At 42.3% G+C, this 24,243-nt stretch overlaps 1 protein-coding gene across 1 annotated transcript in view; it reads left to right on the top strand.

The window, feature by feature from the left end:
• Nucleotides 1-24,243, top strand: part of nbeaa (neurobeachin a) — a 161,616-nt gene that overhangs the window by 104,767 nt on the left and 32,606 nt on the right. The window contains exons 29-32 of the mRNA XM_079804696.1: nucleotides 17,745-17,911; nucleotides 18,148-18,272; nucleotides 22,210-22,356; nucleotides 23,836-23,972. Coding sequence (XP_079660822.1) covers nucleotides 17,745-17,911; nucleotides 18,148-18,272; nucleotides 22,210-22,356; nucleotides 23,836-23,972 — 576 coding nt within the window. The remainder of the gene's footprint in view (nucleotides 1-17,744; nucleotides 17,912-18,147; nucleotides 18,273-22,209; nucleotides 22,357-23,835; nucleotides 23,973-24,243) is intronic.

Genomic DNA, 24,243 nt, shown 5'->3' with positions numbered 1-24,243 from the left:
AGCTTGAATCAGTCGGCCCATGACCTCTGACCTCTAGCATCAACAAGGCATTTTCTCCCACAGGACTGCCACATACTGGATGCTTTTCCCTTTTCACACCATTCTTTGTAAACCCTAGAAATGGTTGTGTGTGAAAATCCCAGTAACTGAGCAGATTGTGAAATACTCAGGACCACCAACAACCATGCCACACTCAAAATGTCTTAAATCCCCTTTCTTTCCATTCCGACATTCAGTGTGGAGTTCAGGAGATTGTCTTGACCAGGACCACACCCCTAAATGCATTGAAGCAGCTGCCATGTGATTGGTTGATTAGATAATTGCATTAATGAGAAATTGAACAGGTGTTCCTAATAATCCTTTAGGTGAGTGTATTTTCACTGGCCTCACAACAATTTTTTTTTTAATTTAAATGTATAAATTGCCAAAAATTAATAATACAATGATATAATATACATAACGTAACACTTTATTTTAGTGCCCTTGTTACATGTACTCACCATATAATAACTGTAAATTATGCATAATTACTAACCCTACAGTAAGGACATGTGGTTCATTAATATTATTCAGTACTTTGAGGTGTTTTTATACATGCAAGTAAAGTGTTAGTGTTCATTTTTTCACCTATTTTTAATTTAGTCTTAGTCTTGTGCTTGTTAGTTTAGTCATATTTAGTCATTCACATATCTCAAGTTTTATTCGACTAAAAGTTCTAGTTTTAGTCAAAAGAAAACCCAATATATTGTGTGGTAAAATAAGTTACATAAAATATATATAACCTGCATAATGTATGTGCCACAACAGCACAGCTAACTGGTGGATTTACAGCACAGATGCCTAAAATCTGCATTAGCTTATGAGATGATGGGCACAAATATCGATTCAGTATGAATTCATATGTATATATCCTACTGTACATATAAGAAAACATAAGTTTGCCTTTTAGCTCTATTTTAAACTTTTTTGGGGGTTAAATTATATTTGCTTGCATTCATTACTATTCACTATTATTAACATTTTAAGTCAGCAGTTATGATCTGCAATACTTTTTTGAGCAACTATACTACATGTATATTTATTAAAGAGCCATACAGGCTCCATTACAAATGAACATTATTATTTTTCCAGCCACAAAATGACTCTAATTCTCCTCTTTGCAGTGGAATTCTCTAGTTTAACCTTAATTACTACACATTTTGTAATATAAATAATACAAATATTAGAAGACAAATATTTTAAGTTGTCATTAATGGACCATAATTATTGCACAAATAGTATTTAGTACCAAAAGGTCTCCTCAAAATATTCAATAAATATTTTTGAACTAAAATATAGGCTATTTATTTATTTATTAAATAGTTAAGGTGTGTGGTCACAATTGACCACCAATGAGTAAGGAATACCTGAGGGAAGTGTTCAGTGGTCAGATCAGTGATAGAGTTCATATTTATTTGAATATTTAGTGTGAAATCAATGGAAGCCCTAAATCTGAAGTCCACATCTAGTTACTCACTTTTGCTTCTTGTTCCACCACTGTCTTTTGTCTCCTTATATATCCTTCCTCTCCTCTCCTCTCTTCTCTCTCCTCCTCTCCTCCTCTCTCCTCCTCTCTCCTCTCCTCCTCCTCCCCTCTCTTTCTCTCTCCTCCTCTCTCCTCCTCTCTCCTCCTCTCTCCTCCTCTCCTCCCCTCTCTCCTCTCTCCTCCTCTCCTCCTCTCCTCTTCCTCCTCTCCTCCTCCTCCTCTCCACTCTCTCCTCCTCTCTCCTCCTCTCCTCCTCTCCTCTCTCCTCCTCTCTCCTCCTCTCCTCTCTCCTCCCCTCTCTCCTCCTCTCCTCTTCCTCCTCTCCTCTCTCCTCCTCTCTCCTCTCCTCTCTCCTCCTCTCCTCTCTCCTCCTCTCTCCTCCTCTCCTCTCTCCTCCTCTCCTCTCTCCTCCTCTCATCCTCTCCCTCTCTCCTCCTCTCCTCTCTCCTCCTCTCTCCTCCTCTCCTCTCTCCTCCTCTCTCTCTCCTCTCTCTCCTCTCTCCTCTCTCTCTCTCATCCTCTCTCCTCTCCTCTCTCCTCTCTCTCTCCTCTCCTCTCCACTCCTCCTCCTCTCTCCTCCTCTCTCCTCCTCTCTCTCATCCTCTCTCCTCTCTCTCTCCTCCTCTCTCCTCCTCTCTCTCATCCTCTCTCCTCTCTCTCTCCTCTCTCTCTTCCTCCTCTCTCTCTCCTCTCTCTCTCCTCCTCTCTCCTCCTCTCTCCTCTCTCTCTCCTCTCTCTCTCCTCCTCTCTCTCTCCTCCTCTCTCCTCCTCTCTCCTCTCTCCTCCTCTCACTCTCCTCCTCTCTCTCTCCTCTCTCCTCTCTCTCCTCCTCTCTCTCCTCCTCTCTCCTCTCTCTCTCCTCCTCTCTCCTTCTCTCCTCCTCTCTCCTCCTCTCTCTCCTCCTCTCTCCTCCTCTCCTCCTCTCTCCTCTCTCTCGTCCTCCTCTCTCCTTCTCTCCTCCTCTCTCCTCCTCCTCTCCTCCTCTCTCTCCTCCTCTCTCCTCCTCTCTCTCCTCCTCCTCCTCCTCCTCTCTCTTCCTCTCTCTCCTCCTCTCTCCTCCTCTCTCTCCTCCTCACTCCTCTCTCTCTCCTCCTCTCTCCTCCTCTCTCTCTCCTCCTCCTCCTCCTCTCTCTTCCTCTCTCTCCTCCTCTCTCCTCCTCTCTCCTCCACTCCTCCTCTCTCTCTCTCCTCCACTCCTCCTCTCTCTCCTCCTCTCTCTCCTCCTCCTCCTCCTCTCTCTTCCTCTCTCTCCTCCTCTCTCCTCCTCTCTCCTCCACTCCTCCTCTCTCCTCCTCCTCTCTCCTCCTCTCTCTCCTCTCTCTCTCCACTCCTCCTCTCCTCCTCTCTCCTCCTCTCTCTCCACTCTCTCCACTCCTCCTCTCTCTCCTCCTCTCTCCTCCTCTCTCTCCTCTCTCCTCCACCTCCTCCTCCTCTCTCACCTCTCTCCTCCTCCTCTCCTCCTCCTCTCATCCTCTCTCCTCCTCTCTCCTCACTCCTCCTCTCTCTCCTCTCTCTCTCCTCTCTCCTCCACTCTCTCCTCTCTCCTCTCCTCTCTCTCCTCTCTCTCCTCTCTCCTCTCTCCTCCTCCTCCTCTCTCCTCTCTCCTCCTCTCTCTCCTCCTCCTCCTCTCTCCTCCTCTCTCCTCTCCTCCTCTCTCCTCCTCTCTCTCTCTCTCTCTCCTCTCTCCTCCTCTCTCCTCTCTCCTCCTCCTCCTCCTCCTCCTCTCTCCTCCTCTCTCCTCCTCCTCTCTCTCCTCTCTCTCTCCTCCTCTCTCCTCTCTCCTCCTCTCTCCTCCTCTCTCCTCCTCCTCTCCTCCTCCTCTCTCCCTCTCTCCTCCTCTCTCTCTCCTCCTCTCTCCTCTCTCTCTCCTCTCTCCTCCTCTCTCTCCTCTCTCCTCCTCTCTCCTCTCTCTCCTCTCTCCTCCTCTCTCTCCTCCTCTCTCCTGCTCCTCTCTCTCCTCCTCTCTCTCCTCCCTCTCTCCTCTCTCTCTCCTCTCTCCTCCTCTCTCTCCTCTCATCCTCCTCTCTCTCCTCTCTCTCCTCTCTCCTCCTCTCTCTCCTCTCTCTCCTCTCTCTCTCTCTCCTCTCTCTCCTCTCTCCTCCTCTCTCTCCTCTCTCCTCCTCTCTCTCCTCTCTCCTCCACTCTCTCCTCTCTCCTCCTCTCTCCTCCTCCTCCTCTCTCCTCTCTCTCTCCTCTCTCCTCCTCTCTCCTCCTCCTCTCTCTCCTCCTCTCTCTCCTCCTCTCTCTCCTCTCTCTCTCCTCTCTCCTCCTCTCTCTCCTCTCTCTCTCTCTCCTCTCTCTCCTCCTCTCTCCTCCTCTCTCCTCCTCCTCCTCTCTCCTCCTCTCTCTCTCTCTCCTCCTCTCTCCTCCTCTCTCCTCCTCCTCCTCTCTCCTCCTCTCTCTCTCTCTCCTCTCTCTCTCCTCCTCTCTCTCTCTCCTCTCTCCTCTCTCCTCCTCTCTCCTCCTCCTCCTCTCTCCTCCTCTCTCTCTCTCTCCTCTCTCTCCTCCTCCTCTCTCCTCCTCCTCTCTCTCTCTCTCCTCTCTCTCTCCTCCTCTCTCCTCCTCCTCTCTCCTCTCTCTCTCCTCCTCCTCCTCTCTCCTCCTCTCTCCTCCTCCTCATCTCTCCTCCTCCTCTCCTCTCTCTCTCCTCCTCTCTCCTTCTCCTCCTCTCTCCTCCACTCCTCCTCTCTCTCCTCCTCTCTCCTCCTCCTCTCTCCTCTCTCTCTCCTCCTCCTCTCTCTCCTCCTCTCTCTCCTCCTCTCTCCTCCTCTCTCTCCTCCTCTCTCCTCCTCTCTCTCTCTCTCTCTCTCCTCCTCTCTCCTCCTCCTCTCTCCTCTCTCTCTCCTCCTCCTCTCTCTCCTCCTCTCTCCTCTCTCCTCCTCTCTCTCCTCCACTCTCTCCTCTCTCCTCCTCTCTCTCCTCCTCTCTCTCCTCCTCTCTCCCTCTCTCTCCTCCTCTCCTCTCTCTCCTCCTCTCCTCCTCTCTCTCCTCTCTCTCTCCTCCTCTCCTCCTCCTCTCTCCTCCTCTCTCTCCTCTCTCTCCTCCTCTCTCTCCTCTCTCTCTCCTCCTCTCTCCTCCTCCTCTCTCTCTCTCCTCCTCTCCTCTCTCTCTCCTTCTCCTCCTCTCTCCTCCACTCCTCCTCTCTCTCCTCCTCTCTCCTCCTCTCTCCTCCTCCTCTCTCCTCCTCCTCTCTCCTCTCTCTCTCCTCCTCTCTCCTCCTCCTCCTCTCCTCCTCTCTCTCCTCCTCTCTCCTCCTCCTCTCTCCTCCTCTCTCTCTCCTCCTCTCTCTCCTCTCTCTCTCCTCCTCTCTCCTCCTCCTCTCTCTCTCTCCTCCTCTCCTCTCTCTCTCCTCCTCCTCTCTCCTCCTCCTCTCCTCCTCCTCCCGTGTCCTGTCAGGCTTTAGTGTCTGTGCTCTCACCTTGTCTTGACCTCCTCACAGTTGAATGTTTGTCTGTGTTTGTTGTCTAATTAAAGCTGAATGTTGTGTAATTGAGATGTACAGTTTTAACTCAATATAATCGTGATGTAATGCTACACTCGTGTACAGTGGGGATTCAATGTAAACCCAGAAATACAGTAAAACCTTTAGAATGTTATTTGCTGCAGAACGACTGGTGTTTATTCTTCTTCTTCTTCTTCCCACTGAGATGGTTGTGTCTGATATGCTCATGCTAAAATCTGTCCTGTCGCTGCACTGCTGCAGGTCTAGTGTGTATGAAGTCCAGCACATCCGTCGTGGAGCTTGTCATGCTGCTGTGCTCACAGGTGAGCTTTCTCTCTTTATACCCTTTCATTTCCACTTCCTTCGACTTTAATCCACCACTATATTCTATCCCCACTACACGATTAATACAGCACAGCTCACACTGAAGTGCATTGAGAAGGTCTTGGAAAAGGTCACCAGTGCTGCAACATTTACCGCTGTCATGAGCCTCATGAGCTCGCCTTTGAGCTGGACCTTCAGTGTCCGGTTTCAGACACGCCCTACACCCTACGCCCTACTCCCTACACCCTATGCCCTACTCCCTACGCCCTACTCCCTACACCCTATGCCCTACTCCCTACACCCTACGCCCTACTCCCTACACCCTATGCCCTACTCTCTACTCCCTACGCCCTACTCTCTACGCCCTACTCTCTACTCCCTACGCCCTACACCCTACTCTCTACTCCCTACACCCTACGCCCTACACCCTACTCCCTACACCCTACTCCTTACACCCTACGCCCTACTCTCTACTCCCTACACCCTACTCCCTACACCCTATGCCCTACGCCCTACTCTCTACTCCCTACACCCTATGCCCTACGCCCTACTCTCTACTCCCTACACCCTACTCCCTACACCCTATGCCCTACGCCCTACTCTCTACTCCCTACACCCTACTCCCTACACCCTACTCTCTACACCCTACTCTCTACTCCCTACACCCTATGCCCTACGCCCTACACCCTACTCTCTACTCTCTACACCCTACTCTCTACTCCCTACACCCTATGCCCTACACCCTACTCTCTACTCCCTACACCCTACTCTCTACTCCCTACACCCTACAAGGTAACAAGGGAACACCACGAATCTGTTTAACCACTTGAAAATTAAACAGAGTGACCTATGACAATCTAATAAAGAAACAAAAACTGACGAGAGCAGGGGTGCCGTGTAAACGTCCTTTTTTCTCCTCATATTTTTCAAATAATTCTCTTTGTAAACTTTGTTCAATGCATGCGAGATTGCGAGTGCTGCCATATTTTTGAATATGACCAGGGTTTAGTGCTTTAGGGTTTAGGGTTTAGTGCTTTAGGGTTTAGGGTTTAGTGCTTTAGGGTTTAGTGCTTTAGGGTTTAGTGCTTTAGGCTTTAGGGTTTAGTGCTTTAGGGTTTAGGGTTTAGTGCTTTAGGGTTTAGTGCTTTAGGGTTTAGGGTTTAGTGCTTTAGGGTTTAGGGTTTAGTGCTTTAGGGTTTAGGGTTTAGTGCTTTAGGGTTTAGTGGTTTAGGCTTTAGGGTTTAGTGCTTTAGGGTTTAGGGTTTAGTGCTTTAGGCTTTAGTGCTTTAGGGTTTAGTGCTTTAGGGTTTAGTGCTTTAGGGTTTAGTGCTTTAGGGTTTAGGGTTTAGTGCTTTAGGGTTTAGTGCTTTAGGGTTTAGGGTTTAGTGCTTTAGGGTTTAGGGTTTAGTGCTTTAGGGTTTAGTGGTTTAGGCTTTAGGGTTTAGTGCTTTAGGGTTTAGTGCTTTAGGGTTTAGTGCTTTAGGGTTTAGTGCTTTAGGGTTTAGGGTTTAGTGCTTTAGGCTTTAGGGTTTAGGGTTTAGTGCTTTAGGGTTTAGTGCTTTAGGGTTTAGTGCTTTAGGCTTTAGGGTTTAGTGCTTTAGGCTTTAGGGTTTAGTGCTTTAGGGTTTAGTGCTTTAGGGTTTAGTGCTTTAGTGTTTAGTGCTTTAGGGTTTAGTGCTTTAGGCTTTAGGGTTTAGGGTTTAGTGCTTTAGGGTTTAGTGCTTTAGGGTTTAGTGCTTTAGGGTTTAGTGCTTTAGGCTTTAGGGTTTAGTGCTTTAGGCTTTAGGGTTTAGTGCTTTAGGGTTTAGGGTTTAGTGCTTTAGGGTTTAGTGCTTTAGGGTTTAGTGCTTTAGGCTTTAGGGTTTAGTGCTTTAGGCTTTAGGGTTTAGTGCTTTAGGCTTTAGGGTTTAGTGCTTTAGGCTTTAGGGTTTAGTGCTTTAGGCTTTAGGGTTTAGTGCTTTAGGGTTTAGGGTTTAGTGCTTTAGGGTTTAGGGTTTAGTGCTTTAGGCTTTAGGGTTTAGGTTTTAGAATGAGAAGTCGCGCGCGCTGTGAGAAAAAGTGTCTCTGTGCACTCATCCGAGAGCGCGCACACGTCTCTCAGCGCGCAAATATTGAGTTCTCTTTCAAGTCTTGCTCTTGAATGGACAAACTGTGATGGTCAACATGTCCATCTTGATGAGTATCCTGGCAGACATAGTCTGTGTATGCCTTAAGTGAACTTTATACAGTCGATAAAGACGACGCATATCCGATCATTAGGTCTTAAAGGGGCAGTAGCCTTTACTGCTGTCTGTTTAATGTCAAACAACAAAAGACAAGGACATCACTCACCGCTCTTGATTGAATAGCTTTTGTAAGTTTAATAGGATTCATCTTTAATTTATGCACTCAAATATGCAATGTTATTTTACATTTGACACATTTCTGTACCTGAAAACTAATGTTAGACGTACCTGAAAAGCATATCTAGCCGAACCATATTGTTGATCTTATTTATTTGTGGTTATCATTTTTACGTGAATACTTTTATACTTTGATTTGAATATATGTTATATTATTTATTTTAATAGTTCTAAAAAGTACAACAAATGTTACAATTTCAATTCAATTGTTGAAAGGTGTATTTTTAATAAATACAACACATTCCCAAAGTCATGTGAAATAATCGTGTTACATAATCGTGATTTCAATATTGACCAAAATAATCGTGATTATGATTTTTTCCATAATCGAGCAGCCCTACTACTCTCTACTCCTTACACCCTACGCCCTACTCTCTACTCCCTACGCCCTACACCCTACACCCTTCTCTTTACACCCTACTCCCTACGCCCTACTCCCTACACCCTACGCCCTACTCTCTACACCGTACTCCCTACACCCTATGCCCTACTCTCTACACCGTACTCCCTACACCCTACTCCCTACACCCTACTCTCTACACCCTACTCCCTACACCCTACGCCCTACTCTCTACACCCTACTCCCTACACCCTACGCCTAACTCTCTAAACCCTACACCCTACGCCCTACACCCTACGCCCTACACCCTATGCCCTACCCTCTACTCCCTACACCCTACTCCCTACACCCTACTCCCTACACCCTACTCTCTACACCCTACTCCCTACACCCTACTCTCTACACCCTACGCCCTACTCCCTAAAAATTTACATTTACAAATTACATAAAAATTTACATTTACAAATGTACAACTTAAATTGCATTCGGTTTGTAAATTTGAGCAGTTCATGCATTCATTTGGAATCAAACCCAAGACCAGTTTGATAATAACTCAACTCAACTCATTTATAAAGCACTCTCAAAGCCATTAGAATGGACCAAAGTGCTGTCCATAAATAGTAAAAATAATCGTAAAACCCATACAATAAATTCAAAAATTCATAAAAACATAAAATAACAAAACATAACACCAAGAAAATCATGTACCCAATCGCTCACAGTTCTCAGACCTAATCAAATGCCGTAAACTTGATAAGTAAGTCTAGAAATCCTTAAAAGTGTCCACGAGGATTTAATAAACACGTGACCCTTGACCTCAGCAGCAGTCGTGCGTCTCGCGGGTATATCTGTGCCAGTAGCCAACAACACCATCATGTGGGTCAAAATTATACATTTTACTTTAATGCCAGAAATCATTAGGATATTATGTTTCATGAAGATATTTGGTCAATTTCCATATCATAAATGTATTATTAGTATTAGTAATATGCATTGCTAAGGACTTCATTTGGACAACTTTAAAGGAGATTTTCTCAATATTTAGATGTTTTTGCTCCCTCAGATTCCAGATTTTACAATATTGTCCGATTATTTATTCATCTGAAGATGATCTATACGTCTCAGTTTCACAGATTTGACCCTTATGACTGGTTTTGTGGTTTGTATTGTAACTTAACTTCCCTTTGTGAGACTTTAAATGAGACGGTTTTTGGTGTACAGTGAGAATATAAAGCATAGATCATTTGGATTTTGGAAAATATGATTTTCTCAATATTTAATGCACCCTCAGATCCCAGATTTTCAAATATTGTCCATCAGTGGAGATATTATTATTCATCTGAAGATGGTCTATACATTTCAATTGAATAAATATTGACCCTTATGACTGGTTTTGTGGTCCAGGGTCACATTTGTAATGGCACAGAGTGCAGGAGCCGCGTTTGTTTAAATAACGTTAAGATTTCTACAAGCGTTCCTGATGTTTTTCAAGCAAACCAACAGTTAAGAAGTGAAGAATTCTCACTTACCTTTAACCACTGCGCTCCATAACTGCCGTCAATCTAACCCTAGTCCTCCACACGAGGAGAAATGTCACTTTTCTTACCACTAAACTATGGAATGAATGTCCGGTTCTGACTCCAGGAGCCCCTGACCTCTCCTGACTGCAGCATCTCCGCAGGCTCCAGAGCTGGAGTTAAGAGTAGGAGGTTAGGGGTGTAGCAGTGACCCATCCGGTGCTGGCCGCCCTCTCCCCTCCCTCTCCTCCATTTCCCGTCATCACTCCATCAGCACGGATAGTATTACCGAAGCTCTAGGCCCTCCATTAGTGGCTCAGGGGACGAAACTGAACCCTAAATATTGATTGGCAGGAAGCAGAAGGTAATGGGAGCCGACTGTGGTGTGTCCTTCTAGAAGCATCTAAGTGCATTCTGCCTCTCTTCCTCAATAATCCCTCTCGTTTATGTGGAAAAGAGCCAATCAGGAAAGATCATAGTCAGCAGCCACACATCATCCACTCTGAAAGACGACACAAACATAACATTACCATAAAAATAGGCATAAATCAGTCAAATCCACCATTCTCCATAATGGTTGTTTTGTGTTGTTTCAGGAATGGCAGAACTCCATCCAGAAGAACGCAGGACTTGCGTTCATTGAACTTATTAATGAGGGGCGGTAAGATTTTTTAAAGTCTTAAAACATTAAAGGGTTAGTTCACCCAAAAATGTAAATTGTGTCATTACTGACTGAGCCTCATGTGGTTGGACACCCGTCAGACCTCCGTTCATCTTCAGACACAAATGAAGATATTTTAGTGTAAATCTGATGCTCTGAAAGGCCTCCATTGGCTCAACTTTACACTCTCAAGACCCTTAAAAGACACTAAAGACTAAAGTTACAAAGTCCATCTCACTACAGCGGCTCTACAATAACTTTATGAAGACGAGAATAGTTTCTGTGCGCAAAAAAACCCTAAATAACGACTTATATAGTGATGACGATTTCAAAACACGGCCTCATGAAGCTTCGAAGCGTTATGAATCAGTGAGTCGATTCAGCAGTTCAGAGCGTTATGAATCAGTGAGTCGATTCAGCGGTTCAGAGCGTTATGAATCAATGAGTCGATTCAGCGGTTCAGAGCGTTATGAATCAGTGAGTCGATTCAGCGGTTCAGAGCGTTTTGAATCAGTGAGTCGAATGATGATTCGGATCGCGTGTCAAACCGCCAAACTGCTGAAATTTGGCGATTCAAATCGCTGATTCGACTCACTGATTCATAACGCTCTGAACCGCTGAATTGACTCGCTGATTCATAACGCTCTGAACCGCTGAATCGACTCACTGATTCATAACGCTCTGAACCGCTGAATCGACTCACTGATTCATAACGCTCTGAACCGCTGAATCGACTCACTGATTCATAACGCTTCGAAGCTTCATGAGGCCGTGTTTTGAAATCGTCATCACTATATAAGTCGTTATTTAGGGTTTTTTTGAGCACAGAAACTATTCTCGTCTTCATAAAGTTATTGTAGAGCCGCTGTAGTGAGATGGACTTTGTAACTTTAGTCTTTAGTGTCTTTTAAGGGTCTTGAGAGTGTAAAGTTGAGCCAATGGAGGCCTTTCAGAGCATCAGATTTACACTAAAATATCTTCATTTGTGTCTGAAGATGAACGGAGGTCTGACGGGTGTCCAACCACATGAGGCTCAGTCATTCATGACACAATTTACAGTTTTGGGTGAACTAACCCTTTAAGCATCTTATTGGAAGGAGATGCTCATTATGCCTCTGTTGTGTGTGTGTCAGGCTTCTGTGTCACGCCATGAAGGATCACATCGTCCGTGTGGCCAACGAGGCGGAGTTTATCCTCAACAGACAGAGAGCAGAAGATGTTCACAAACATGCGGAGTTCGAGGTCAGTCGGAAAGTAACTTTTTTGACCACCTGACACTTTTTTTTCCTCCTCGACATTTAGCCTGTTCATGTGCTTGTGTTGTAAATATAATTTATTCTGGAGAAATATTCTCAACAGTGTTCAGTCAGCATTGACATATTTAAACCGTGGTGGAAAGAGGACTGGAAAAGCATACTCGAGTAAAAGTACTGTTACTTGTTAAAAAATGTAGTGCAAGTAGAGTAATGCTGCGTTCACACCAAACGCGAATAGAGCGTCAAAATCGCGTCTACCGCGTCTAGTTTCACGCGCGAACATTTTGAATGCATTCGCGTGTCCGCAGAGAATTGGACGTGCGTAGAAATCGAGCGCTGGAAGCGAAATTGACGCACGTTCAAGGCGCTTCAGGAGAAATATGTCATAAAACACCACTCTGCCTCTTTTCATTTTCATTAAAAATATATATTAAGCATTAATAGCCACACAAATGTGGTTCAGGCAACTCCTACATTATCTTCACTGCATGTATGTTTAAATATCCTTAAAATATAAAGTTATGAAACTTCTCTTTGCCCTCAGTCAAAACGATTTGGCAGACAACAAATTATAGATTCATGAGAGCAAAGATCACCCGTTAGCAGGGCCGGATTAACATAAGGGCTAGGTGGGGCTGAAGCCCCAGGGCCCGAGCACGGAAGGGGCCCGTGATTGGCCGAGGAAATGATTGACAATCGATCGGGAGCACCTAAAGTTTTCCTTTTGGGCCGCTCGCTAAACCACACCACGCCCCCACATATTAAGCGCTGTTATATTATTTAGGCTACTGGAGTGCTGCGAGTGCATGGGAAAATCAAAAGCCAGGTGAAGAAACGGCGCTGAATAAACCGTGTGCGCATCCAGCAGTCGCATCCAGCGAGAGCAGCTGGGTCGTCTCACGCACAGCGCTGACCAACTCGTTTGGCGCTTTCGCCGCTCTTTTGAAGTCATAACGAGCACCAGGCAGTCGCTTTATCCATTTGAATTTGATACAAGCTCAACATCATGTGTACAGTAAAGGCTCTGTGGTGAAACTGGCTGAACCAGACTGAAAAGCTCCGACCATGTCTGAAGTGTTGAGGTAAATATAGGCTGTCTACACGATGGCTGTAGCCAGCTATGAGATCTCCGAGGTCCGGACCTTTGTATTTTTCCGAGCAGTAGGCTGCATAGCTAATAAATGTTGTGAAATAATTGACCACCAATAGAGTGCTTTATGTACACAGAAGCTGCTGCGGGAGTCACGCGACGCTTCAGTAAACGGTGTGAGATGTAGGCTAAGTATAGCTAAACTAAACATTTCATATTTGACAGCTGTTTTAGGATAGAAATGTTAAACAAGGAAAAGACTATCAGCCAGAGCTCAGCTTTAGGAGGGGAAGAGAGAGGGCAAGAGAAGGAGACTGAGAGAAAAAGAAAGAGTAATGGAAATGAGAATGAGAGAGTGATTAAATGAGGAGAGAGCAGGTATGACCAGTGTTGCCAACGCTCGCAAGACAAATAAGCAACCACAGCTTCAAAAACAAGCCCAATATTATTATATTATTTATTATCATCAATATCATTTATTATCAATTATTTTTTATCAATAAATGAGCCAGCAACATATTAAACTGAAACCTCTCTGAGTTTGAAAACAGATGTGATTTTACAAAAATCATCAAATTGCAATAAAGGGCACAAAATATCCTCCGACTAACTCCGAGTTAGTGCACACATAGGTGCAGAGTAGTGAACACGCACTGCAAACCGTGAAAAAGACAAGCCCTGCATCTCAATGTGCATATACTATCTGCCCTAAATAGTATTGAAAATTACTAATGTCACATGCTATTCAGGATGGATAGTATGCACATTGGGATGCATGCAAGCACTAAGGGAGTGCTGCAATATAGCCACATATTTATAATAAAATAATTTGGAACCATACCTACTGTTAGTATACTTGTTTTATTTTTATTATAGCCTGTAATGATAAATATGTTACACAAATATTAAAAAAATTAAATGAGGTGCCTGTCCTCCCTGTTTCCTCTCCATCTCTGTGCATCTCTCCTGGTGGCATTGTTTGTGGAAATTTATACGTCTATTTACGTCTACTAACTATCATTACGTGAATTTATAACGTCACATGCCTGCACGTTGAACGCAATTTTTCTTCAATGAGGGGGAGAAGGAGGCAGGATGTGAGGTCAAATTACTACAGCACTTGTATCATTGCACTGATTGGCTATTAGCTGAGAGAAGACGGTGTCAGTCAATGTATTGGACAAAACAGCGACCATAAATGTAAAGAAACGAAGTTGCTTGTCATATTTTCCTAACAAGCAACCACATTTTTTAAAATAAGCCCAAAAAACTGCAACACGTGAATTTTTTTTACACGACCTGCCATAAAAAGAAGCCCAAAGTCGCTTGTTATACGCAGACTTGGCAACTATGGGTATATGACAGATAATCTACTGCCCACTAACATGGTTTTGAAAGCTATTTATTATTACATTTTAGCCTTCAAACATCTTAAAATGCACATATATAGATCAGAGAAATCAAAATTTTCTTGGGGGACCATGCCCCCCAAACCCCCCAAAATACCTCTTATTTGGGACCTCACAGGTCTTAAAACTCCTTAAGGCAGTTGTATATACTCAAAAGTTGTTGCTTTTTCTGGAAACCGGTTTACTTTGACCTCATATCTGGAGTTAATGCATTTATGCTGTTAATGTGTTGCAGCCTGGAATATTTATATATAAGGCCTTTTGAATATTAAAATGGAAAATTCAGACAGTATATACTCATTGTATCTCTGTGCTTTGAAGATTTCGTTTTTGAAAAATACTAATTGTTTCTGTGGTAGAAAACGTTGTGGCACTAAGATCAGCTACTATGGGGGCCCTTGGGTTTGTCATAGCCCCAGGGCCCCACATGTTCTTAATCCGGGCCTGCCCGTTAGATCAACACAAGACGAACCAATACAGAGATAGCAGAGCCAGCAGCAGAAGGACTGGCTGAGGAAAGGCTGCTCTCGCTGGGGTTATGAGCGCTGATCGCCCGCTGATCGCCTGGATCTCACAACTCCAATAACACACGATTATTTTTTTTAATAGGCGCTCTCTTTATAAATAAACCACAGATTTGAGCTTTAAACAACTACATTCTCACCTGAAAAAGTCTTAAAACTACATTTTGTGACACAATAGTTCTATTTTTAAATTATGCAGGGTTTCTCATCACGTCACTTTACCACGTGACCGCAGTGAGCAGGCTCCTGATTGGTTAACGCGGCGTGAATTGACGCCAAAGTTTACATTTTTCAACTCGGGCGTCAGACGCGAATTCGCTTCAAACGCGTGAATGCACAAAAGCACCATGCGCAAGTCGCGCGAACTGGACGCGCGAATGAGGCGGATTCGCGTCCTTCGCGCCGCGCGAAACACGCCTTCCGCGCCGCGAGACCTCCAGACGCGCGTCAACGCGCCTTTCCATTGACTTAACATTGAAATCACTCGCGCCAGACGCTCTATTCGCGTTTGGTGTGAACGCAGCATAAAAGTACCTGTCTTAAATACTACTCAAAGTCGGAGTAAAAAGTAGCCCTTGTGAAAGTACTCAAGAGTAGTGAGTATTATGCTATGAATGTTATTCCACCATATACCCTGCGAATTAAAAATGTAGCTGACTCTTTTATGGATGATTCTCAGTAAGAACAAAAAAACATGAGATCAACAGTATTTCAATATTTCTCCATGTTTTATTTTTGACTGCTCGCACTAAAAATACAGCCGTGTAATATTTGAGAAAGCAACCAATAATCTGGTAACATTTATGACAACCAGTCTGTAGAGGATTTCTTGCGGTTAATTAAAAAAGGTTGCAAAGCGTTGTACATTAACAATTTTATGTTAAAAAAGCAGTTCTTTCTTTTCAAGACGCATTCATTACTGCTTTAATTTCACTGGATGTTTTCTCTGTTAAAGGAATACACTTCAGAAATCAGAATCCTGTAACTCACGATTTTCACCACTGATTATTTTTGCTTGTAATTAAAAACATAAACCTGATTTAAATATAAATCTGATGTTTTATGAGTTATTTGCTATATAGATGGACTACAATTTTAAATCGCCATGAGAACACATTACATTAAAAACTGCACTTGTAATGAGTGTAAAATCAACATTATAATTTTCACTCACAATCTTTTCTTTATTATTAAAAACTCTGATTCTCTTATTTTGAATTTTTTATTTCTATTGGATTGTCTTTTGATTTAGTTATGCTGGTATGTATATTTTTGGAGTTTTATATATGATTTGTAATGACGTTGACAGGACAAAAATAAACCTAATCTAGCGACTGCAGGTTTAGGGAAAATAGCGCAGTAAAAATAACGATACAGCACTTAAAATGTACTCAAGTAAAAGTAAAAGTACACTGTTTTTAAACTACTTAATAAAGTACAATTCCTGAGGAAAAACTACTCAATTACAGTAACCAGAGTATTCGTAATTCGTTACTTTACACCACTGTATTTAAATCTGCATATCTTTGATATTTTTACCTTTTATAAAGGGCATTTTTCCCCCTAATCTTATTAAATATAGGCAATGCTTCAGCTTTAAGTTTATATTCTTAAATTTGATCTATAAATTAAATTAGAATAATAAGACACTGTAGGGCTGTTACCAATCAAATTAAATAATTTACACTGAAAAATTACAACTGCATTAAAAAATGTTATGAGATTGTTTTAAATATTTTTGAATATACAAATAAGAAAAGTTGTAAAGAATGTTTAAACATGAAAGTAAAGCACCAGTGGGTGGCGGCAGGTGACCGTTTTAATGAGTGAGTCATGAGTCGATTCGTTCAAACGGATGATTTATTCAAGAATGAGGTGGTTGTTTATGAATTTTTGATACAAACGATTCATTCAAACACTGAATCATTCAGAAACATTGATTTCTCCACGAGAGGCTGCGCGAGCGTCAACAGCGCAACATTACGTCAGTTTATTATACATTAGGCTATATATTATTATCCACTAAATTAATGCAGAATCATTCTTGCATTTGGTTGATTCCCTAGTTTTTTGTTTGTTTTAATCTGTCTAGTGAAATTCTCTTTGACTTGCCCCTTCAAAAATCCACTTGTCCCACAACTTGTAAGAAAACACATTTAAAGGGTTAGTTCAGCCAAAAATGTAAATTCTGTCATTAATTCCTCACCCTCATGTGGTTGGACACCCGTCAGACCTCCGTTCATCTTCAGACACAAATGAAGATATTTTAGTGTAAAGCTGATGCTGAGAAAGGCTTCAGATAGGCCTCCATTGGCATTCAGTACATTTACACTCACAAGACCCATAAAAGGCACTAAAAACGCCGTTACAAAGTCCATCTCACCACAGTGACTCTACAATAATTTTACGAAGCGACGACAATAGTTTTTGTGCGCAAAAAAAAAAATCAAAATAACACCTTTATCCAGCTTGTTCTTGTCTTCCGTGTGTGTCTCCACGACGCATGCGTGAGAATATGAGCAGATCCGGCGTTCGGGAATCCATGAAATACACACTTTAGCCCCATTTTGAGAACTACACCGAGACCTAAAGCACGATCAGTGTAGAATTCAACAGCTGAGATACGCGCGTCTTCCTCTGCTCGTAAACAAATCTCTTCTGGGTCATGTGTCCGAACGCCGGATCTGCTCATATTCTCACGCATGCGTCGTGGAGACACACACGGAAGACAAGAACAAGCTGGATAAAGGCGTTATTTAGATTTTTTTTGCGCACAAAAACTATTGTCGTCGCATTGTAAAATTATTGTAGAGTCACTGTGGTGAGATGGACTTTGTAACGACGTTTTTAGTGCCTTTTATGGGTCTTGTGAGTGTAAATGTACTGAATGCCAATGGAGGCCTATCTGAAGCCTTTCTCAGCATCAGCTTTACACTAAAATATCTTCATTTGTGTCTGAAGATGAACGGAGGTCTGACGGGTGTCCAACCACATGAGGGTGAGGAATTAATGACACAATTTACATTTTTGGGTGAACTAACCCTTTAAGTGCTGTCAAGTTATTAATGAAATCAATATAAGTAATAATAACTCTTACAATATGCATTTTTAAACATCTTTTTTTTAATTGACGTCCCATGTCACAGACAGTCGCTCTGTCATCCGGGTGTTAGTTTCAGGCTCTGCTCATGGGAAACCGCTGGTCATTCATGACCTACATGTGAAGATCATCTTCCTTTGCTCTTTCTTAATAGTCCAACTGCGCCCAGTATGCGGCAGACAGGAGGGAGGAGGAGAAGATGTGTGATCACCTGATCAGTGCCGCCAAGCACAGAGATCACGTGACTGCAAACCAGCTGAAGCAGAAGATCCTCAACATCCTGACCAATAAGCACGGAGCGTGGGGAACCATGTCCCAGAGGTTCAATCTCACAGCTTCCTGTTCCTTTGCTACTGGAGTTCTGTTGCTCCCTCTTGTGTTCTGGCCCTTCATCGCCTCTTCTCTCTCTCTCTCTCTCTCTCTCTCTCTCTCTCTCTCTCTCTCTCTCTCTCTCTCTCTCTCTCTCTCTCTCTCTCTCTCTCTCTCTCTCTCTCTCTCTCTCTCTCTCTCTCTCTCTCTCTCTCTCTCTCTCTCTCTCTCTCTCTCTCCCGTCTCAGTCAGCTGCATGATTTCTGGCGTTTGGATTACTGGGAGGATGACTTGCGCAGGAGGCGGAGATTCGTACGCAATGCCTTTGGCTCCACCCACCTGGACGTGGCTCTGAAGTCTCTGGAGGAATACGGTCAGCCTCAACACACCCTTAACCCTCCATTGATCAGAGTCATCCACATATAGAGACGTGTGTCCTTCGTTTTAATAAAACATTCACAAAAACAAGCATCATCTATTTAAATAGGATTCTTTGATAAATAGAAAGTTCATTTGGACAACTTTAAAGGAGATTTTCTCAATGTTTAGATGTTTTTGCACCCTCAGATTCCAGATTTTACAATATTGTTCGATCATAACAAACCACACATTGATAATATTAAACATAGATCATTTGGATTTCCGAAAATATGATGACAAATGGCAGTTCATCTTGAAATCTGAGACTTTTGATGGGATATGAGCGAATCTGAGCAGGTTGAGACAGAGATTTATGAAGCTTATAGCTTGTTTATGAAGTTAAGCATAGCATTTGGACAACTTTAAAGGAGATTTTCTCAATATTTAGATGTTTTTGCACCCTCAGATTCCAGATTTTACAATATTGTCCTATCATAACAAACCACACATCAGTGGAGAGATTATTATTCATCTGAAGATGATCTAAACATCTCAATTTCACAGATTTGACCCTTATGACTGGTTTTGTGGTTTGTATTGTAACTTAACTTCCCATTGTGAGACTTTAAATGAGACGTTTTTTTGGTGTACAGTGAGAATATAAAGCATAGATCATTTGGATTTTGGAAAATATGATGACAAACGGCAGTTCATCTTGAAATCTGAGACTTTTGATGGGATATGAGCGAATCTGAGCAGGTTTAGACAGAGATTTATGAAGCTTATAGCATGTTAATGAAGTTAAACGTGGCATTTGGACAACTTTAAAGGAGATTTTCTCAATATTTAGATGTTTTTGCACCCTCAGATTCCAGATTTTACAATATTGTCCGATCCTAACAAACCACACATCAGTGGAGAGATTATTAATTTTCAGAAAATGTGGTCCAGGGTCACAAATAGATCTTTTGTACATTATAAATGTCACTTTTGATCAGTTTAATCCGTCCCTGCTGAGTAAATATATTAATTTCTGTAAGTTCTTTCCCAAAAATTGACCTTATTGACCCTAAACTTTTGATCGCTAGTATAATGTTACAAAAGCTTGAAAATACTGAACTTTATATTCATCAGAGAATCCTGAAAAACACTGATAATAATCATAAATGTGTGTTGATCATCAGATCCTCACATGAGAATGATTTCTGAAGGGTCATGTGATACTGAAGACTGGAGTTATGATGATGAAAACTAGGGATGCACTGAATCCATATTTTTGGGGTTTGGCCGAATCCCGAATCCTACTCCCTCGTCCATTATCACAGTAAACAACGTCCACAGCAGTGTCTTTCTCAGTTTATTTTATTTGAACTGTAAAAGAAAGAATAGGCAACATTATGCCAGGATGACTGTCCTTCCTCTGCCGTCCCTGAAGCTGCTGTCTGTAGATTCCCTCAAGCTCAGCTCATCTATCAGATGTTTAATACACACGTGTTTAACAGCGGCTGTTGTTTAGGGTCTTTGCCACAACACAGATCGGCATTGCAAACTGAACAACCCCGTCAAAAAGACCAATATTCGGCCGAACATTCAGTGCATCCCTACTGAAAATTAATTTTAGTAATAGTAAGGACCCGCTAAAATCTCGTTCCGAAGCCGCTAACGAGCTGCGGTTTCAGTTGGGGACACTACATTTTTCAACTAAATATCCAAATAAATCTAATTATTAAACTAAATTAACCATATAATTTAAATTACCGATCTAAAGCCCACACTGTCACTGTATGATAATTGAAATGAACTGATGACATCAGCGTTTTCTTCAGAACGGCTGAATTAAATTATGCTGCATTATTTTCCTGTTTAACACTGTAAAGCTGCTTTGAAACAATCTACATTATTAAAAGCGCTATATAAATAAAGCTGACTTGACTTGAAGGTCGCTGCGCGTTCAGTGTTTCCGCTGGGCAAAATGGATTTGATTATAACATTCTTTATCTGACTCCATTTATCATATTGTTGAATTTGGGATAGAATGCCAATTGGTTGTTTGGTCATTTATATTTAATAGTTAGTCACACATTTAATCATTCCGTTTTAATCTTTTGTTGCAATTATATCGTTCCGTACTGGAGATAGTTAATAATTACAGAGTAATTCAGAAAGGATCAAAATGTAACAATTTTATTAACAGTCAGGTAAAAGTATAATGCCAATTACATAATCAATTCAAGGATAATTCATACATAACATCAAATATTCCAAAATAGACTGAAAGATTTCCTGACTTTCTGAATATTAGAGCGTTTTCTGTGTTACGGGTCATCTTGTTAATAGTATTACGCCCCGATCTTTCTGCTCCACTTCCTTATATTGCTTATACGGCTCAGAGTAACTGTACAACATGTGTGTAAACCTCCAATAAAATTATAAAGTAATTATTCCATCACAAATAAATCGCTCAAGTGGCTGTGTCTATTTTATTATATACAACATTATAATATTATATACATTCTCATATACATATACAATATAACATTTTTATATTATTATTATTATTTAAAATTATTATTATTGCCCCTGGTTCAGTAATGCACACTTGTAATAAAGTAACAGTGGCTGGGACAGATTTTAAAGGGTTAGTTCAGCCAAAACTGTAAATTGTGTCATTAATGACTGAGCCTCATGTGGTTGGACACCCGTCAGACCTCCGTTCATCTTCAGACACAAATGAAGATATTTTAGTGTAAAGCTGATGCTCTGAAAGGCCTCCATTGGCTCAACTTTACACTCTCAAGACCCTTAAAAGACACTAAAGACTAAAGTTACAAAGTCCATCTCACTACAGCGGCTCTACAATAACTTTATGAAGACGAGAATAGTTTCTGTGCGCAAAAAAACCCTAAATAACGACTTATATAGTGATGACGATTTCAAAACACGGCATCATGAAGCTTCGAAGCGTTATGAATCAGTGAGTCGATTCAGTGGTTTGAATCGCCAAATTTCAGCAGTTTGGCAGTTTGACACGCGATCCGAATCATGAATCGACTCACTGATTCATAACGCTCTGAACCGCTGAATCGACTCACTGATTCATAATGCTCTGAACCGCTGAATCGACTCACTGATTCCTAATGCTCTGAACCACTGAATCGACTCATTGATTCATAATGCTCTGAACCGCTGAATCGACTCACTGATTCATAACGCTCTGAACCGCTGAATCGACTCATTGATTCATAATGCTCTGAACCGCTGAATCGACTCACTGATTCATAATGCTCTGAACCACTGAATCGACTCATTGATTCATAATGCTCTGAACCGCTGAATCGACTCACTGATTCATAACGCTCTGAACTGCTGAATCGACTCACTGATTCATAACGCTTTGAAGCTTCATGAGGCCGTGTTTTGAAATCGTCATCACTATATAAGTCGTTATTTAGGGTTTTTTTGCGCACAGAAACTATTCTCGTCTTCATAAAGTTATTGTAGAGCCGCTGTAGTGAGATGGACTTTGTAACTTTAGTCTTTAGTGTCTTTTAAGGGTCTTGAGAGTGTAAAGTTGAGCCAATGGAGGCCTTTCAGAGCATCAGATTTACACTAAAATATCTTCATTTGTGTCTGAAGATGAACGGAGGTCTGACGGGTGTCCAACCACATGAGGCTCAGTCATTAATGACACAATTTACAGTTTTGGCTGAACTAACCCTTTAAGTATCACCTCAAGATGCAATCTAATCCTGTTTACATGAAATAAGCCGCTCATGAGCAGGTTTGAGTTTGGAGCTGTTACTATGACAGTAAGTCCAGGATGAGCTTCAGAACCAAACAATCCGAGATCATGCCAAATCGTCAACAATCAAATCCGGCTAACAGAGTTAGCGAGGTACGAAGAACCTGGTGTAAGTGTGTGTGTGTGTGTGTGTGTTTTGTATGGACAGGCCCTGAGGAAGACGAGGGTGTGAAGTCGAAGAAGTCGTTCCGCAGTCTGTCTGTGGTCAGTCAGAACCCGGAGTCTGAGCTGATGTTGGAAGGAGATGATGATGCGGTCAGTCTGCTCCAGGAGAAGGAGATCGACAACCTGGCAGGTATGAAACTGACCGCTCTCGTGTGTGTGATGATGATCTTCTGATGCCTGTGCTAATGTGTTCCACTGCACTTTATTCCCAGTGGCTTTTCGTCCGAGGGTGTTTCTCTCGAGAGGCAGGTTTGGTCTTTCAGTAAACGAGTATGCTAATGAGTGTTTATCCCAGAACACACTCCACATCTCCACTCGAGAGTGTGATTATGAGCTTCAGTGCTACATCAATGCCTGAATCAGTCAATTAACGCTTATCAAAGCAGCCGTTTATTCATTATCCTAATGACTGTATTTAACACATTATGGCTATTTCATCATTATTTAATTACACTAATAAGCTTGTTTTTTTTACAGAATACTTAGTTTGATCAAAGAGATTCATCTCAGTGTGATGATCATGTGCTCTCTGAGCCAATCACTGAGCGGAAGGAAAATAACATCTTAAAGGGTTAGTTCAGCCAAAACTGTAAATTGTGTCATTAATTCCTCACCCTCATGTGGTTGGACACCCGTCAGACCTCCGTTCATCTTCAGACACAAATGAAGATATTTTAGTGTAAAGCTGATGCTGAGAAAGGCTTCAGATTGGCCTCCATTGGCATTCAGTACATTTACACTCACAAGACCCATAAAAGGCACTAAAAACGCCGATACAAAGTCCATCTCACCACAGTGACTCTACAATAATTTTACGATGCGACGACAATAGTTTTTGTGCGCAAAAAAAAATCAAAATAACACCTTTATCCAGCTTGTTCTTGTCTTCCGTGTGTGTCTCCACGACGCATGCGTGAGAATATGAGCAGATCCGGCGTTCGGGAATCCATGAAATACACACTTTAGTCCCATTTTGAGAACTACACCGAGACCTAAAGCACGATCAGTGTAGAATTCAACAGCTGAGACACGCGCGTCTTCCTCTGCTCGTAAACAAATCTCTTCTGGGTCATGTGTCCGAACGCCGGATCTGCTCATATTCTCACGCATGCGTCGTGGAGACACACACGGAAGACAAGAACAAGCTGGATAAAGGTGTTATTTTGATTTTTTTTGGCGCACAAAAACTATTGTCGTCGCATCGTAAAATTATTGTAGAGTCACTGTGGTGAGATGGACTTTGTAATGACGTTTTTAGTGCCTTTTATGGGTCTTGTGAGTGTAAATGTACTGAATGCCAATGGAGGCCTATCTGAAGCCTTTCTCAGCATCAGCTTTACACTAAAATATCTTCATTTGTGTCTGAAGATGAACGGAGGTCTGACGGGTGTCCAACCACATGAGGCTCAGTCATTAATGACAGAATTTTCATTTTTGGCTGAACTAACCCTTTAACAACAGAAATCCGCTAAAATGCAGATTTTTACAGACCGTTAGTGGTGAAAGACGCTGAATTAAAACTCTAAATCTAACCGTGATCTCTGGTGATTTCCACTAATCCAGGACTTGCGGTGTATAATGTCTCATTCTGTGGCCTGGTTTCTTTCAGGTCCGGTGGTTTTGAGCACGCCGGCGCAGCTCGTTGCCCCGGTGATCGTCGCCCGAGGGACGCTGTCCATCACCACTACTGAGATCTATTTTGAGGTGGATGAGGATGACCCGACTTTTAAAAAGATCGATGCACAGGTTTGTATGAGACCATACGAGTTATAGCCTCGTCTCTTTTTATGTTTTGGTAACACTTTCAATGCTTATAATGAATTATTGCTCCATTTATAATGAGTATTACTATTCTATAAACATATTTATAAAGACTCATTAAGACCTATACCGCATTATAAGAGCAGTTATAGTTACTTTTATATTATTTTGATCAGATTTTTGTAATGCACATGCAATGAGCATTATAAGCATCAATGATCGTATGATTCCATGAATCTAGAGATTTATTTCTGTT

The sequence above is a fragment of the Gobio gobio genome (assembly GCF_949357685.1).
Source record: "Gobio gobio genome assembly, chromosome: 22".
Taxonomy (NCBI): Eukaryota; Metazoa; Chordata; class Actinopteri; order Cypriniformes; family Gobionidae; genus Gobio; species Gobio gobio.
This window is presented reverse-complemented; position numbering and strand designations above follow the sequence as displayed.